The sequence below is a fragment of the Kwoniella europaea genome, chromosome 2 (genome assembly GCF_036810445.1).
Source record: "Kwoniella europaea PYCC6329 chromosome 2, complete sequence".
NCBI lineage: Eukaryota > Fungi > Basidiomycota > Tremellomycetes > Tremellales > Cryptococcaceae > Kwoniella > Kwoniella europaea.
Window position 1 is genome coordinate 3292915 of NC_089488.1, and position 17057 is coordinate 3309971.

General features: G+C 44.2%; 7 protein-coding genes across 7 annotated transcripts; 4 read left to right on the forward strand and 3 right to left on the reverse strand.

The window, feature by feature from the left end:
• Positions 1–71: 71 nt before the first annotated feature.
• V865_007579 (uncharacterized protein) lies at positions 72–1350 on the forward strand (the record flags this gene model as incomplete). Its single annotated transcript, XM_066231325.1, has 5 exons — positions 72–94; positions 156–264; positions 334–654; positions 726–919; positions 981–1350. The coding sequence occupies 5 exons, from the start codon at positions 72–74 to the stop codon at positions 1348–1350; spliced, it is 1017 nt and encodes a 338-aa protein (XP_066087422.1).
• A 446-nt stretch (positions 1351–1796) lies between these two features.
• V865_007580 (heat shock protein HSS1) lies at positions 1797–4386 on the reverse strand (the record flags this gene model as incomplete). The annotated part of the gene is made up of 8 exons (XM_066231326.1): positions 1797–1999; positions 2073–2181; positions 2426–2482; positions 2555–3372; positions 3431–3842; positions 3911–4164; positions 4229–4283; positions 4360–4386. The coding sequence occupies 8 exons, from the start codon at positions 4384–4386 to the stop codon at positions 1797–1799; spliced, it is 1935 nt and encodes a 644-aa protein (XP_066087423.1).
• Positions 4387–5223: 837 nt separating this feature from the next.
• V865_007581 (uncharacterized protein) lies at positions 5224–5700 on the reverse strand (the record flags this gene model as incomplete). Its single annotated transcript, XM_066231327.1, has 3 exons — positions 5224–5337; positions 5496–5540; positions 5641–5700. The coding sequence occupies 3 exons, from the start codon at positions 5698–5700 to the stop codon at positions 5224–5226; spliced, it is 219 nt and encodes a 72-aa protein (XP_066087424.1).
• A 598-nt stretch (positions 5701–6298) lies between these two features.
• Positions 6299–7722, forward strand: V865_007582 (uncharacterized protein; the record flags this gene model as incomplete). Its single annotated transcript, XM_066231328.1, has 5 exons — positions 6299–6511; positions 6584–6661; positions 6769–7059; positions 7128–7427; positions 7549–7722. The coding sequence occupies 5 exons, from the start codon at positions 6299–6301 to the stop codon at positions 7720–7722; spliced, it is 1056 nt and encodes a 351-aa protein (XP_066087425.1).
• A 945-nt stretch (positions 7723–8667) lies between these two features.
• V865_007583 (porphobilinogen deaminase) lies at positions 8668–10276 on the forward strand (the record flags this gene model as incomplete). The annotated part of the gene is made up of 2 exons (XM_066231329.1): positions 8668–9300; positions 9473–10276. The coding sequence occupies 2 exons, from the start codon at positions 8668–8670 to the stop codon at positions 10274–10276; spliced, it is 1437 nt and encodes a 478-aa protein (XP_066087426.1).
• Positions 10277–10665: 389 nt separating this feature from the next.
• Positions 10666–12720, reverse strand: V865_007584 (uncharacterized protein; the record flags this gene model as incomplete). Its single annotated transcript, XM_066231330.1, has 6 exons — positions 10666–10912; positions 10993–11515; positions 11585–11808; positions 11886–12056; positions 12142–12584; positions 12646–12720. The coding sequence occupies 6 exons, from the start codon at positions 12718–12720 to the stop codon at positions 10666–10668; spliced, it is 1683 nt and encodes a 560-aa protein (XP_066087427.1).
• A 340-nt stretch (positions 12721–13060) lies between these two features.
• Positions 13061–16966, forward strand: V865_007585 (uncharacterized protein; the record flags this gene model as incomplete). The annotated part of the gene is made up of 14 exons (XM_066231331.1): positions 13061–13079; positions 13138–13251; positions 13323–13409; positions 13470–13684; positions 13752–13954; positions 14013–14174; positions 14240–14354; positions 14416–14500; positions 14550–14629; positions 14682–16150; positions 16260–16435; positions 16518–16669; positions 16743–16778; positions 16847–16966. 14 exons carry the CDS (start codon positions 13061–13063, stop codon positions 16964–16966), a joined length of 3033 nt encoding a protein of 1010 aa, XP_066087428.1.
• Between the last annotated feature and the right edge of the window lie 91 nt (positions 16967–17057).

The window sequence follows — 17057 nt, forward strand, 5'->3', positions numbered from 1 at the left end:
GGACGGATAACTTAATGTGCAGCAAGGTCGAGTCCATCTTCAATAGCAGAAATCTAACTAGCACCTACAACATGCCTCGTCTCCAGATATTACAGTGGGTATAGCTCTATGGTTTGAGGACTCGCGGCTAGCAGCTGACGGTGTTCTTTCACCAGCCATAAATCCTATCATCCCTACCTGGAGAAGAACAAGCAACGAGTTCGAGAAGATGAAGCTCGAGCAGCAGCAGAGGAGCTGGCGAAGGAGCAAAAGGAGATAGACGTTGTAAGCTCTTTGTAAAGTCTCCACCCGCGAGAGATGTCTGAGCTGATTAGTGTTTGTTTGAATACTTAGGAAGCAGGCAATCGATTATCGCAACTTCGAAGACGTGCTGGTTCACCTCCCTTCGTAGAAGACGATAACCTACCTTCTACTTCGACAAGTCGGGATTCAGGTAAGAGCCTGTTAGAGAAACACAGAGAGAAGAAAGCTCGAGAGGAGAAAAGGGAGAGGAAGAAAAGGGATAGATTGGACTTTGATTTTCCGAGCGAGACTGCTAGGAGGAATAAAGGGAAAGAGAGGGAACGAGAACGACATGACGAAGAAGAGGGAAGAGGCATGGAAAGATGGGAGACTGGAGGTCATATGAATCTATTTGCTGATCTAGAGAAGGATGTGAGTATCAATATGAACGCAAATACAGTCTTCACGGATTCATTCTTACTCATGTCAGTGACCTTGTATAGCCTCACTTGAACAAACCTCAACCTACCTTAGCTGAGATAGCCAAAACCAAGAAGGATCAAGAATCCGATCCGTTCACCTTGTACCTCGGCAGACCAGATAAGGAGACCAAACCTTGGTATACGGACAAAGATCTAAAGAGAGTAGAGGATAAAGAAGTGGGTGATGAGGCGGATGAAAGGCGAGAGAGAGATAGGTAAGTTTTACCATACTTCTACTATGCGGTCTCTTTAGCTGATCAAGTAATGTGGAAATAGACGTAAAGATGCAAGATCGAAAAACCGCAATGATCCTTTAACTCATATATCCACATTACTCTCATCATCCTCCTCATCGAAATCGCATTCCAAACATCACTACCACCATCATCAGCATAGTAATCACAATAAACCCTCAAATCCCATCGAAGCTAGGAAGTCCAGAGAATCATCAGAGAGAGAAAGAGCTCTAGCGTTAATTGCTAAATCCAAAGCTCCACCTCGTATATCTGGTGGATGGGACGATACACCATCTTCGGCGGGAGGGGGAAGAACATGGGCGGAAGAGTGGGAGAGAGAACAGGCGAAAGCGGGGAGAAGATTCTTTGAGAGGCCGGATAGGTCGAATGGGAGGAATTGGGAAGTTTAGTTAGGGGCTCATATATGTCTTACTAGTCTTTTAGTTAGTTGTATTCTGCGTCATCATCATGCATTTGTGTCGTTGGATCGCTAAACCTCGAAAGTTCGGGGCTGGAGAAATGATGGAAAATTTCACGAATTGAGAACAAGACTTTTGTCTGGGAATTTTGTACCAAGCTGAGTTTCCAACCTCAACTTTGCATTCTCGGACTAGCTTGTGCAACTTGAGCCAGACATATAGAAACTTGTTGATCGAAACGTAACCGATGCATATACACTTTATATGGAAATCATGAAAAAATGAAATGAAAAATGTAAGATGAGAATGAAAAATGGAAAACTCCCAAATCTAAGCTACACAATAGCTAATTTTTATTGTTACTTCTTTTACTTCTTAACTTCTTCCTTCTACCGAACTACCAAACTAACTCTATCGGAAACTTCTGACGAATGAGTTTAGTCAACTTCCTCAACGGAAGGACCATCTTCGTGAGAAGCACCGGCACCGGCACCACCAGCTCCTGGGAAGCCACCTGGAGCGGCACCACCGGGAGCACCACCTTGAGAACCGTAGAATCGTTGCATGATGGGGTTGGCAACGGCTTCGAGGTCTTTCTGGTGTTGTTCGATCTCTTCTTTTGAGGCGGATTCCATGGTTTCTGCGAAATTAAAAGACACCGAGTCAGTACATATTCATGTTGGTAAGATGCGAACCAACCAGAAGAGACTTACCGAGAGCAGTGACGACTTCATCAACCTTAGCTTGAAGAGTGTCTTTATCTTCCTGAGCAAATTTATCTCCTTGTTCAGAAAGAGTTTGCTTGAGTGAGAAAGCGTAAGACTAGGAAGAGGGAAGGATGTCAGCATGATATCAAGAGGATCAGAGTTGATAAAGATCAAGGCGACTGTCAGACTGGTGTGGCGGAGGTTGCCGACGCGCGAAGCACAGGTGTGGCACTCCGACTCTTTCGAGTGTAAGTCACCAAAACTCTGCTTCTCAACGTCTGCAACCCCCTCCTCAACGTCGACAACCTCACAGGATGATTTGAGAGTCGCCCAGAAACATCAAGAATGCGTGAACTCACCTCTAAACTGTTCTTCGCGGCCACTTTGCTTGCAACTTCTGCGTCTTCTGCTGCGTACTGTGTCGACATTGATATCAGCGACATATTCTAGAAAGATAAAAGTGGCAGTTGGGAAAAAAAGTAACTTACCTTCTCGGCTTCAGCCAACATCCTCTCGATCTCCTCCTTAGACAATCGACCCTTATCGTTGGTGATGGTGATCTTGGAAGATTTACCGGTAGTCTTATCGGAAGCGTTGACGTTCAAGATACCGTTGGCGTCGACATCGAATGAAACTTCGATTTGAGGAACACCTCGAGGAGCAGGGGGGATACCGGCAAGTTCGAATTTACCAAGCAAGTTACAGTCCTTTGTCTTGGCTCGTTCACCTTCGTAAACTTGGATCAACACACCGGGTTGGTTATCAGAGTAAGTGGAGAAGACTTCTGATTTCTTGGTGGGGACGGTGGTGTTTCTCTTGATCAATGGAGTCATGATACCACCGGCGGTTTCGATACCCATAGAAAGAGGAGCGACATCCAAAAGCAAGAGATCTTGAGTAGCTTCGGAGGTATCACCGGTTAAGATAGCAGCTTGAACGGCAGCACCGTAGGCAACAGCTTCATCAGGGTTGATAGACCTGTTAGGTTCTCGTCCGGAGAACATGTCGGAGACGAGCTTTTGGATCTTGGGGATACGGGTGGAACCACCGACCAAGACGATTTCGTGTACTGATGATTTGTCAATCTTGGAATCTCTGAGGACCTTCTCGACTGGGTCCATGGTGGATCGGAAGAGATCTTGACAGAGTTCTTCGAATCGAGCTCGGGTGATGGAAGTGTAGAAGTCGATACCGTCGAAGAGAGAGTCGATCTCGATGGAGGTTTGAGCGGCGGAAGAAAGAGTTCGCTTGGCTCGTTCACAAGCGGTTCGGAGTCTTCGGAGAGCTCGGGCGTTGGATGAGAGGTCTACAAGGTATGTCATCAGTATTAATTTCACCCACAACTATATGAAAAAATTACTCACCTTTCTTGTTCTTTCTCTTGAATTCTTGGACAAAGTGGTTGACCAATCTGTTATCGAAATCTTCACCACCCAAGTGAGTATCACCGGCAGTGGCTTTGACCTCGAAGATACCTTCCTCAATGGTCAAGAGGGACACATCGAAAGTACCACCACCGAGATCGAAGATCAATACGTTCTTCTCACCTTCGGTCTTCTTGTCGAGACCGTAAGCGATGGCAGCGGCGGTAGGTTCGTTGATGATTCGAAGGACGTCGAGACCGGCAATGGTACCGGCATCTTTGGTGGCTTGTCTTTGAGAATCGTTGAAGTAGGCTGGGACAGTAACAACGGCTTTAGAAACGGTACCACCGAGGTAGGCTTCGGCAGTTTCCTTCATCTTGATGAGTACCATCGATGAGATTTCTTCGGGGGACTATACAAGATTTAAATCACATCAGTCTATGTGTTGCTATAGCTAGAAGTAAATAAATATTGACTTACGAAGGTCTTCTCTTCACCTCGGTATTCAACTTGGATGATGGGTTTACCAGCCTTGTCAATGACCTTGAATGGCCAGTGTTTCATATCAGCTTGAACCTCGGCATCAGCGAACTTTCGACCGATCAATCGCTTGGCGTCGAAAACGGTGTTGTATGGGTTCATGGCGACTTGGTTCTTGGCGGCATCACCAATCAATCGTTCGGAATCGTTGAAGGCGACGTAAGATGGGGTGGTTCGGTTACCTTGGTCGTTGGCTATAATCGAGATGGTATCAGCATGAGTATAAGTAATGTGAGAGGAAAGAGAGGATGGACTTACCGATGATCTCAACTCGATCGTTTTGCCATACGGCGACACAAGAGTAGGTTGTTCCCTATATAGGTAAGTATCATGTCAGCGACGATTCCATCGTCGATGTTGCTGATGAGAAAGGGACAAGTGAGACTTACCAAATCAATACCGACAGCTTTAACCATTTTGAATATTATCTATTAATGTATATGTGTGTGTAGTGGAATAGAATGATCTTTGTTCGTTTTAGTGGTTCACTTTTGAGTTTGTGAATATAAGTCTGGAGAGAAAGAAAGAGAAAAGAAAAGGAAAGAGAAGAAAAGAGGTATTAATGTATGTAGGTAGGAATGGGTTCAACGGGATAGGTAGGTGGTCCGCTATGGAACATGGAACAGACTGGAGGCTGAGGGAAACTACCAGCGTACACCATACAACTCTGGAAATTCGATGCCATGGAATCATCCAGAAAGAAATATCATCATTAGCCGACCACGTGGGATGACGGGGACCGGATGTCTGCCTTCTTATTTAAACGGCAGAAATAAGGAATTCAATACATACTCCCCTGTCCGTCAATCCCGCGGACAAAGGATTTGACGATTTTGCCACTTCCACGAGAGATGTGCGAGAAGGGATTGACCGTGGGAAGAAATGCTTGTAAAGATACAAGTCACGTGACATACGAAGGTCTACCTAACAATGCTAGGATACCATATCCGACCAAGAAACAAGTGGACAGTATTGCATTTACAGCGCTATGCAGTAGAACGGGTCGCAATGTGAGCGAAAAACAGAGAAGAGAGAGCTGCCACAAGGATCAAAGATCGCCACGATGCCCAAAGCGTCGATGTAACAAGCCAAAGGACCCTCTTTCTACAATGAAGATCTGTATGTATACATGAACACGTCGGCTGAGGTATAACCTGTATACAACTATGTTATAATTACAATTCTTGTGAATTTCCTACTCTACATCAAAGTCAGTCTTTCTCTTCAACTTCATGTTTTCCTAAAGTCGATGTCTACACCGGATCAGGCATCTGCTTGGCGATGTTCAGATTATAAGCTACATTTCTAGAGTAATTCGCGAACAGTTGAGCGGCGATGTGAACGTCGGATGATGAGTCGAGGAATTCCTACAATATCAATAATGATCTTGATGTTAGCGTCGTGTACTCCTAGACTCGTTCTACTCGGATATAGTCGGTAGTATGATGAAAGATACCACCATACCACCATACCACCCATCTTTCAACTCTCATCTAAACTATTAGGTATACTGATATCGACCCACCTTTATACAATGGTTCATCTCCATGATCGCTTCGTTGCATTTATCCTGAAAAACATCACCAATGCGCCATCAGTCTTTACCACACACAGTAATTCACGCGAGAAGTTCCGGTGCAGGGGGTTGGTCATGAGAATGAGACACGTACCACATTTTTGATAATTCGTTCTAGCAATACTGCCTGTTCTGCTTCATGTGGGTTCTCCATGTTGGCATACGGTTGGATGGGTTGATGGAGTAGATGGTCAAGTTGTAGGTGATGTATTGTATATTGATGTGGTGGTTTGACGCTCGACACGATGGACGGGTTCGCGTTAAACTTGTTTTCGCGTTTTGCTTCGTATCGAGTGCCGACGGAAACCGCCGATGTATCCTTACATTGGGGAGTGCGTAGGTTAGACCACGTGGTTGTGGCAAACAACAAACAAAGGCCATTTTCATGTTTTCATCGTATCATCGTTCCACTTTAATCTGAATTGAACCTGCTACGAGCTGAACCCTGAGCATGAACCGTCGATTTGATCTGAATTTTCCAAAATTATCGCTTGGGCGTAGGTGGACGATCGCGTTGGTTTGTTGTTGCTTCGCTGCAGTCTGATACGATCCTTGATCTTTAATTATTTTCATTCACACTCTTTTTGACATTCCGATTCAATCCGACCAAATCATTTAAATACCTTTTGCTCGTTCATTCATTTATTCTGCTTGTTCATCCCCACAAGCATCTATCCATTCTTTCATCCTTTTTTCTCCTTCATTCTTTTCTTTTTTCGCCATCGATCAGTGACTTCATCACCTTCGTCACGATGTCAGCGGTAGCCATGGATTTCCTACAGAAATACGCACCGGTCGTAGCAGATCAGTTCGTCTCTATGAACTCTACCCAAGCTCAAAACACGTTGTATGGCGATGTCAATTTAGAATCTTTGAACTGGTTGGAAAGGACTTGGGCGAGTTATTATATCTGGATGGGAAATCCGGTATTGGCCACCGGTGTAATGAGTTTCTTACTTCATGAGGTGGGTCAGCGATCCATTGTTTGTCTTGCCTTGTCGATATAGGCGGAAAGTGCTGATGAACGGATTGTACAGATCGTTTACTTCGGTAGAGCCATCCCGTGGTTAATCATCGATGCTATCCCATATTTCCACCAATGGAAGATTCAACCTGTAAGCTTACTTTAATTTTTTGCCCATCTCGAAACAATCCGTCAACGATATGATACGTCGCGTAGAATTATATGCACATGCTAACTTTGTTGTCTATGCGACATTAGGACAAACACATCACCAAAGAACAAATTTGGAAATGTACCAAAGTCGTCCTCATAACCCATTTCACTTGTGAACTCCCCTTGATCTACCTTTTCCACCCTATCTGCTGTTACTTTGGTATGGCAACTTATGAAGTACCTTTCTCGTCCCTTGGATTGATGGCCGCCCAAATCGCCTTCTTCTTCGTATTCGAAGATACATTCCATTATTGGGCTCATAGAGGTTTACACTACGGTCCCTTCTACAAGAATATCCATAAGCTCCATCACGAATTTAGTGCTCCAATTGGATTGGTAAGTCAACATAACATACTGTATGCTGCGAATCTAGCTAAGCTCCGTGTTTTTTTTTTTTATGATAGGCCGCAGAATACGCTCATCCATTGGAAGTGTTGATCCTAGCTCAAGGAACTATCTCTGGACCTTTCATTTACTGTCTCTTCAGAAAAGATCTACACATTCTCACCGTCTACATATGGATCACATTAAGATTATGGCAAGCTGTAGATGCTCATTCAGGATACGATTTCCCATGGTCACTCCGACACATCATTCCTTTCTGGGCTGGTGCCGATCATCACGATTACCACCATATGGCATTCACGAATTGTTTCTCTACTTCCTTTAGATGGTGGGATTTCTCGCTTGGTACGGATGCCAAGGTGAGTAGGGTGTTTCATGCTTTATTTGCATTTTATCTGTTCATCCATGCCTTCCTTTTCCGCCTTGCTATTGGTGTTACTATTCACTAAAGTACATGCTGACTCTTGATAAATGTCACAGTACCACGCCTACAAGAAAAGACTCGCCGCTGCCAAAGCCAACCAACGAGCCAAGATCGAAAAAGAGGAGAACGAACGAGCCATTCAGGAAGGTCTCGAAGCTGAGCGAATGGTCTTGATGGGTGGTCCTAATAAGATCGAGAAGATTAAGGTTGGTACTGGAAAGAAGCAATAGACGAGGGGGAAAGAAGAAAGGAGATGGACTATTGTTCATAGAGATAAAATAGATGGAAAACCCCATATCACATCATACCCACAAATGTTTCACACCACATACATTAAAGGATCTCGTCTGTTCGATGCGATTCTTAACCATTCACTCGTCCTTATCATACCTATATATAATGATACCTGACATGTCACGATCATGAAACTGCATAAATCATATCCTGTTCTTACGTGGTCTCGGGTTGCTTGGTATCTCACAAATAAAGATGCAAGACACGTATGCATGAGCCCCTTGCTGAAGATGCATTATGTCTCGTCGCAATGTCCACTCGCATGCATAAGCATTGATCGTACCATGTGGGTCGGCCGAGGGTTGTATGGAAGATGATGATCATACGGATGGAATGTGAGTGGATGGACGATGGCTATGCAAATCATTCCATTTTTATTGGTTCCGCCACTCCATTGGTTGTGGTATCGGGTAAGTTAGGCGGATGCCAGTTTGTACACACACACACACGCTTGGATCCTTTTTTTTGGTTCAAAGGGTCCAATCTGTCACTTTCGACTTTTTAATCCAATCCAAATCCATCCATATCTTTTCGAATCTGCATCTGCATCTGCTCAACAACCATCAAACCACCTTCGTAGTCAAGCTTACCATCCTTTGCTTGCAACAACCCTCTCAATCGATCGAAACGAAACTAACAACGCAGAAAAGGGATACACAAAACATCGTCCGATCTCCTTCATTCACTCCACCACCACCACCCAACCCAAAGATTTTAAAAAATTATACGTTTCATTCTACCTTGATATTCCTTGACATCTACTACTCCATCGAGCCTTATTCACGATATCACCTTCAATCCCCAACCGCATACCTCTCCCTTTACCAGCTCACTACCACATTCCCACCGAAACCTCCACGCCTTGTTGTGAGACCTGCGAGATGACATCCTCCTGTCCATGGCATACCAACCCTACAGCCGTCAATCGACGTCCTGTGCCCGATCGAGAGTTAATACTCGCCATGAAAGCTCAGGCGAACACTTTTGTCCTTGGAACCAGAAAATCGAACTTGGCTCTGATCCAAACTGGACATGTAGCTGATGATCTTAGATCACTCCATAATTCTCCGTTTCCTTCTCAGGAAGGCAACGAAGAAGAGGAGGGAACTCCCAAAGATAACGGAAATGGTGTAATACCATATACCTTTAGTATAGAAAGTATGACAACCGTAGGAGATCGAAATCAGACCACCCCGTTACATCTCCTATCTCCCTATTCATCCACTCAACCTGCCAAATCACTCTGGACGGATGAACTTGAAGCTCGACTCATGAACGGTCATTTCGATATGCTCATTCATTCTCTTAAAGACGTACCGACAGTATTGAAAGATGGTTGCGAAATTGGTTGTATGGTGAAAAGACATGATCCGAGAGATGCATTGGTCATCAAAGATGGATTACCATATAAATCGTTAGATGAATTACCAGATGGAAGTGTTGTAGGTACGGGAAGTGTAAGGAGGGTGGCTCAATTGAAGAGAGCTTATCCTAATTTGAAATTTGAGGATATGGTGAGTTGGCTTATACAAATATCTTCTACGCTTATTTCCTGCTATTCTATATACCATCTACTGTCCATCCTTTGTCCATTTGATCTCGGCTTTTCACCTTGATCCTCTTTACTCGTCCACCTATATTCATTCTCTCCATATCAATCACGCTAATTTTTCCCTCACCACATAGCGAGGTAACCTCAACACCCGATTCTCCAAACTTGACAACCCCGAATCACCCTTCTCCGCCCTCATCCTCGCCATGTCCGGCCTCTCGCGTCTGGGCATGGCTCACAGGGTAGTCTCAGCTCTCGAAGCGCCCGTTCTCATGCACGCTGTCGGACAGGGCGCTCTAGCCGTCGAAATTAGGTCCGATGACATACGAACTCGAAATTGTCTGAGGGGTCTGGGTCACTGGCCAACCGAGTGGACCTGTGGAGCGGAGAGGGGTTGTTTGAGAGTGTTAGAAGGTGGATGTTCAGTCCCGGTAGGAGTGGAAAGTGAGATTGTTGAATTGGACGAAAACGATCTCGAGAATCTTGATGGGATAGAGGATCCCTATAAGGATGAAGATGAAATACCATTGAAACAAGATTCACCAATGTTACATTTCTCTGGATTAATTGATATCAAGCCTACCACTCGACCCTCCACTCCTACATTCTCCAAAAACGCTTTACCACCTTTACGAAAACGATTTGCCAAGTTGACTCTGTCAGCTTGTGTGACTGCGACGGACGGATCTAAACATGTACTGTACGAGCCTAAATCAGTATTGGTCCGATCGTATAGACAAGCTGAGAAGTTTGGTGAAGATGTTGCGAGACAGTTGAGAAAGATGGGTGCTAGTGAGATTTTGGATGAGATTAATAGAGTGAGAAAAGAGAGGGAAAGACAGGATTTGGAAAGAGCCATTCAGAGGAGTAAGGCATTGGAGGAAGAAAAGGAGAAGATGGGTAGAGTCGAAGGTGAAAAAGCTGAGGTGATCGCATAGTCATATGTAGTATACGTAGTATATCTTCGTGAGATAGGTTGGTTAGTTAGTGGAGTTCTTGGTTCATTTGGCATTGCTATTTGTCTTTGTTTGTGCATTATCATTCATCCGGTCATCTTGATACATTGCCTAGTTAATTGCTAGCATGATTCATCCATGTATATATCATCATCCATCATATATCGCATTCGGACTTTCACTTGATGTGTCGTGAGGTATTATACTAACTTCAGCTTATCTCGATCCAAACACGAGAAGGGGAGAGTAGCGCAAGCCATATCTTCAATTGGAATCAAGTAGAAGCAATTCGATTGACATTGTTCTAAATCCTTGTATAAGTAAAGGGTACAAATTCATACATGACTCAAAAATGTACGATACAACAGAATTTACCATTCCCAAATCCCTCTAAATTCCCTCCACTCATCCTCATGTCCTCCTCCCACGGCTGCACCACCAACCCCATGAGCTTCCCTCTCAAACCTATCGATCTCCTCTTGATCGAACAATTTCTGATAACATGATCTTCCAGGAGTGTTAAAGTGTTTGTATGGATCCTTGGGATTGATAGATCCACCACATCGATAACAGAAATGAGCATTACATCGACCACATATCATGTGATTACATCCGTGGCTAGAGCACAGCGTACAATGAGTAGTTAGCATTTCCAGCTCTTTGAAGAAGATATCCATTTATAGATATACAGTACTTACCTCTTTTCGACCCTCACTCCACATCCTGAACAAGGACTAGTCTTATTCTCCAACCAACTTTTATTCGCCTCATCTTCAAGATACTGCCTAACCATCCTCTCCAAATTGACTTTACCCCTCTTAATCTCCATTCTCCTTCTGCCCTCACTTCCCTCGGGGTAATTCAGATACTCCGAGACGATAAGTGATGTTTGGGGGAACGCACATGGCGTATGAGGTCCATGCCATGTTGCGTTGCAATATAGGCAAAAGGAGTATGAACACTTGGGACACGTTCGATGACGGACCCATCTATCTTCTGTCGGTATACTCGGGGAAACAGATATAGTATCCCTGTCGGTATCAACGTCTGTTGATCCATTTGTGCTGGTTGATGAGGTGGAAGTAGTGGTAGAAAGATCAGATAGACGAATCACACGGGAAGTGAAAGTTGGATTGAAAGTAATGGAATTAGATTTTGGTGGGGGTGGGGGTGGGACGGCCGCTTGACATGTCGGTCTGGGACATATCGTATATAGTGGGTCTAGACACCATGATTAGCGAGATTGACAACTGGGCTGGAATACAGTAATATGGATGATAAATGACCTACCAATCTCAGCTTTACGTTTCTCTTTCACATCTTCCCATCTCTCTCTCAATTCCTTCCCCACCACACTCTCCACCATTTCTCCATCTGTTTCATTTTCACCGCCCGATTCTCCTCTATCACGTAAAGCACGCTGTTTCGTACATGATACACTAGGACACGAAACATTCTCCAATGATCCCTCGGTAATTGCCAATGACCAACATGAACTAAGACAAGGAGTACAACTGTTCAAATACAAAATGTCCAGCTTTAGCTCGGTCATTGCTTTGAAAAATTGGTAAGATTGGTTTGGTCGACTTACAATACACATCCACATCCTGGTATCTGAACACATGATTTCCCTTTTCGATTTTCAAGACAGATCGAACATGAAAACGCAGTCTTCTCGAAATCGGAGTGTAACTGACTTGCGTTATACGTTTTCAACATCGTATGGAATGTTGAGGGCGTGAGCATGGGTGGTACAGATAATCTACAGACAGATATCGTGACTTTAGCATCTCATCTTTATCATGATGATACGATTTATGATAAGAGATTTGCGGGTTTTTGCTCACTCTAAGATCGGACCGTTAAACATTCCTAGATCTGTCAAGAAATCACCATTCCCTATCCATTCCCACCATTTCCAAATCACTCCTACCCCCTGTCCTTCACCACCACATATCTCCCTTTCTTCTTCCCACATTTCCAAAAGCTTATCTTGTATTGATCGAAGTTTGGTACGGGGTAACCAGTTGCCTAATTTGTCGCCACTTGGAAGACCCGCTCTGAGAGATATTGGTTTAGCGGGTTCAACCATCGGATACCTCTTTGGCAAGAGCAATCTCAGTGTGAGAGAAGGTAGGTGAGAGAGCTCGAGTGATGCTGAGGGACCTGTCGAGGTGTCTAATTGGATTTGATGTGGGGTTGGAAGGGTGATTGGTAAAGTGAGAGTTAGGAGTCGTCCGGGTTTGTCATCTGGATTCGGGTGGACAGTGATTAAGGATGGGTATATGGCCTAATCAGAGATAAAAACGACCAGCTCAATGCCTATTCGATTAAACAGTCAGCTGACATACCTCGAGAACGGTTATCTCGTCCTCTTGTAGGGAAGCACATTGAGCGGCAACATCGTCGAGATGATCATCGGACATGTCGTAGCGTCGCTTGTACAGTTATACAGTAAGATAATTGGGTCTTTTTCGCTTCCCCTTGATTTCCAGATACGTTCGACTTCCCTACCCCGATGCCTGAGTATGTCAGTTGGAGTATGCTTAGGTGCAAGAGAGTATTTTTCAAAAATTGTTTTATGATGATTAACATAAATTGAGCTACACCATGAATATAACACGGTCACGTAAAGTGGAGGTCGTCCAACGAGATTTCTCGGTACAGTCAACCGTGCTTCGACATCCTCTTCGCTATCCATCATCACCATACTACACACTATAAATTGACTGTCGCTGTCAGCTCGCGCCAAATTAGAGGGAGAGGATGAGCGGGTCGATCAAAGGTGAGTGACAGAGTGTACCCTGTTAGCAGTCGTGGCTGACAGATGCCCAACACCTCAGCTATCGACACCGACTCTGTCCATCGGATACATTCCGGTCAAGTAGTCCTTGACCTCCAAGGAGCTATCAAGGAATTGGTAGAGAATAGTCTTGATGCTGGTGCTACTGCAATAGGTGAACACTTGACTGCGCAGCCTCGCCATTTTACTCTTGTGATATCGCTGACATACGCGAATTTCCATTAGATGTCCGGATAAAAGATAATGGGTTGGATAGCGTAGAGATCTCAGATAATGGATCAGGAATAGCAGAGACCGACTGGGAATCTATAGGTATGTCAGCTAGCTAGTTTCTGGGTCTAGACTCTCAAATAGAGCTGGTGGTTCACATAGGTCTGAAGCATCATACATCGAAATTACCTTCTTTATCCGATTTATACAAAGTCACAACATTCGGATTCCGAGGTGAAGCTTTGTCGGCGTTATGTGCTTTATGCGACAGTGTCACGGTCGTTACGTCCACCAAGGAGACTGCTCCTATGGGGGCTATCATCAAGCTAGGTAGAGATGGTAGAGTCGTAGATTCGTCAGGAAAAATAGCAAGACCCGTAAGTAAAGCCCTTCCTGCAATCCCGCGAACTCATTGCTGATAAGGTCATACATATGATACTGTAGCGCGGGACTACCATCACTCTTACTGGACTTTTCGCTCCCCTCCCTGTCAGACGAAAAGAGTTCGAAAGGACTGTTAAAAGGGAGTTGACAAAAGCACTTACGCTACTTACTGCTTATGCGCTCGTACCGGCCAGTGTATCATTGTCAGATGGCAGGAATGGAGTGAGATTGAGAGTTGAGACTATAGGTGTCGGGAAGTCAGGGTGAGCCAAATGACTGTAGTCCTCATTATACACTCAACTCATTCATCTGGTCTGGTAGTAAACGAAACATTCAGCTTTCCACAGACGGAAGAGGATCCCTCAGAGCGTCTGTCGGCTCCGTGTGGGGACATAAAGCTCTAGAAGGTGTACAGGATATTAATCTCGGTCTGCACGTTGAAATTGATAGAGTCATGGCTAGAAGAGAAGGAATATCAGAAACGTGAGCGCACCTTACCCAAGATAGTGAATAAAACCTTTCATTTAGCTTACAACTTTTGTGATCAGGTATCAAACTATCAAAGTTACCGGATTAATCTCTTCCGCTCAATGGGGACAAGGTCGATCAAGTGCCGATAGACAATTTTACTTTATAAACGGGAGACCATGTAATCTCACTAGTGTAAGCTGCTGTATAACCCACGAGGAAAGACTTAGAAATCATAGCTGACGTGGTGAAGCAGGTGGCTAGAGCAATTAACGAAGTTTACAAATCATTTAATACTCACCAGGTACCACTAGCCATATTAGATTTCCAAATTCCACCTCGTAAGCCATCAGTCCCCTGTCAATGAGTCAAGCTTATGGAAATATACAGAAAGCGTCGATATCAATGTCAGTCCGGATAAGAGGACAATCTTCGTACATAGTGAAGATAAATTGATTGAAGCGCTGAAAGTGAGCTATACCGACTTTGAAAAACGAAAACTGTAGCTGATTATATCGATAGATTGCCCTGGACGAGTATTTCCAACCATCCCGATCGACTTTCGCTGTGGGAGGTGCTACTAAGACGGTCAAGACCATTCGACAGACTCAATCGCAACTGACCCAGTTTGGAAGAAGTACTGCAGTAGCTGATGAAGAAGGGGATGCCGACGATGATGGTGATGATGATGAGGGTCTGGAGCAAAGCGGAGATGACGACGACGACGAGCTGGATGGGAATACCGTCAATGACGATCAAGGGGAAAAAGGTGAAGATGACGAACAAGCGACATCAATTGAGGTCGATGATCAGTCAGAGCAAGGAGAAGACGAAAATGAAGAAGTGCGACCTCCGACAATCCGCAAACGAAGATCATCACCCATCATTCAGATCGATACTGATTCAGAGGGTGAGCCAGAATTGTCCCAACCATCAAGAACATCCTCACAGCGTCGTGCCGTCCCTGCATCTCCTGTCTCAATACCGAAACGGGTAGTTCAACAAACTCTCAATACGTCCAAAGCGTCTTGGTCACCTGATAGTAAATCTCAATCTAGATCACGATCGGCTCGTGCGGGTCCAGGGCCCAGTACGAGAGAAGCTAGGATGGATTTGAGGAAGAAGCTGGAAGCCTATGCCAGTCAGAGCGGGAAGGTTGTTAGGGACGAAAGTGATGGGGAAGCTGAGGAAGAGGAAGTGGCGGCGGGTGAGGTCGATGAAGAGGTTGATGGGATGAACGCCGAGGAGGATGAACGACCAGAAGCCATCGCAGAGGATAATCATCAGGATGAGGACATGTCAGATGATCATGAAAATAGTAACGATGGGATCGATCCGGATGATGAAGACGCCAATAATACCGACACTGCTCTCAAGAGAGGTCGACCACCTGATGAACCTCTTTTCGAGGATGATCACGACACTTCACCCCTAAATGGAGAAGATCCAACGGAAAGCGAAGAAACACATATACCCACATCAATTGACGAGCGGGAAGAGGAACGACCTTTGGCAAGACGTCAATCGAGCAGTTATCGCGATGAAATCAGTACAACAGGTATACAAGGTGAAATGAAATTATCTTTCAACCTTGAACGACTAAAAGCGAGATATGACTTAAAACTTCGACGTGAATCTACCCATCACAGGGGCAGTGGTGTGAAAGATGCTTTTAGTATGATTAAGGAAGGTGGAATATCCGATGCGGCAGGTATATCTAACAAGAACATGCAACTTGCCGAAGAAGCTTTATCGAGAGTGATTTCAAAAGATGATTTCACAAAGATGCAAGTGTTAGGTCAATTCAATAAAGGTTTCATCATTGCTAGATTACGACATACCGCCGATGATCTCGAAACACAGGAAAAGGGTACGGGAACGGGAACGGGAACGGATGATTTGTTTATTATTGATCAACATGCTTCGGATGAGAAATATAATTTTGAAACGTTGCAACGAACGACGATCATCAAAGGACAAGCGTTGATCAAGTGAGTAAACAAATGAATCTGCTAATTGACAATTTACTATTTCATTTCGATATCCGGTCCCATGTCAATTGGATATATAGCTGATGTGTATGGTTGGAATTGGAAATAGACCTAGACCATTACAACTTACTGCGAGTGACGAGATTGTCGCCATGGAGAATTTAGATATCTTATCCAAGAATGGATTTGATGTCAAAGTGGATGAAGATGCTTTACCAGGTAAAGGAGAGAGGATCAACCTGGTCGCTATGCCTGTAAGCAAAGAGACGACATTTGATTTTAAAGGTGAGCGAATGGATTAAGTATTTCATGAGCATTGAGCGTATTGATAATGATACTGGATTATATGGATTTTGGATTTGGACAGATCTCGAACAATTACTTCACATGTTAAGTGATAGTTCAAGAACTCACGGTCAGATGGTTAGATGCACAAAAGCTAGATCGATGTTCGCCATGAGAGCTTGTAGGAAGAGTGTGATGATTGGGAAAAGTCTCAACAAAACACAAATGGTTAATGTGAGTGATTCGTAAACATTCCTTAATGAGTTATGTCGTATCTTCACTGATTTCGGTGTCAATAAAATATCAGTTACTTAGAAATATGGGTACGATCGATCAACCTTGGGTAAGTCTATTCCACCTACATACACACATATACATTCATAAACTGATATATGTTGGGTTGGATAATAGAATTGTCCACATGGCAGACCAACAATGAGACATTTAATCAAAATTGATCAACCTGCCAAATCACGTTCTGGGAAAGATAAAATAGATTGGTCGAAATGGAAGAAGTTGCAAGGTATTTAGTCGGATCTCATACTTAACTTGTTGAACTATATCTTGTAGCTTGACCTTTTCTTTCTCTCTCTCTCTTGTTGGTTCTTACAATGATAATGAG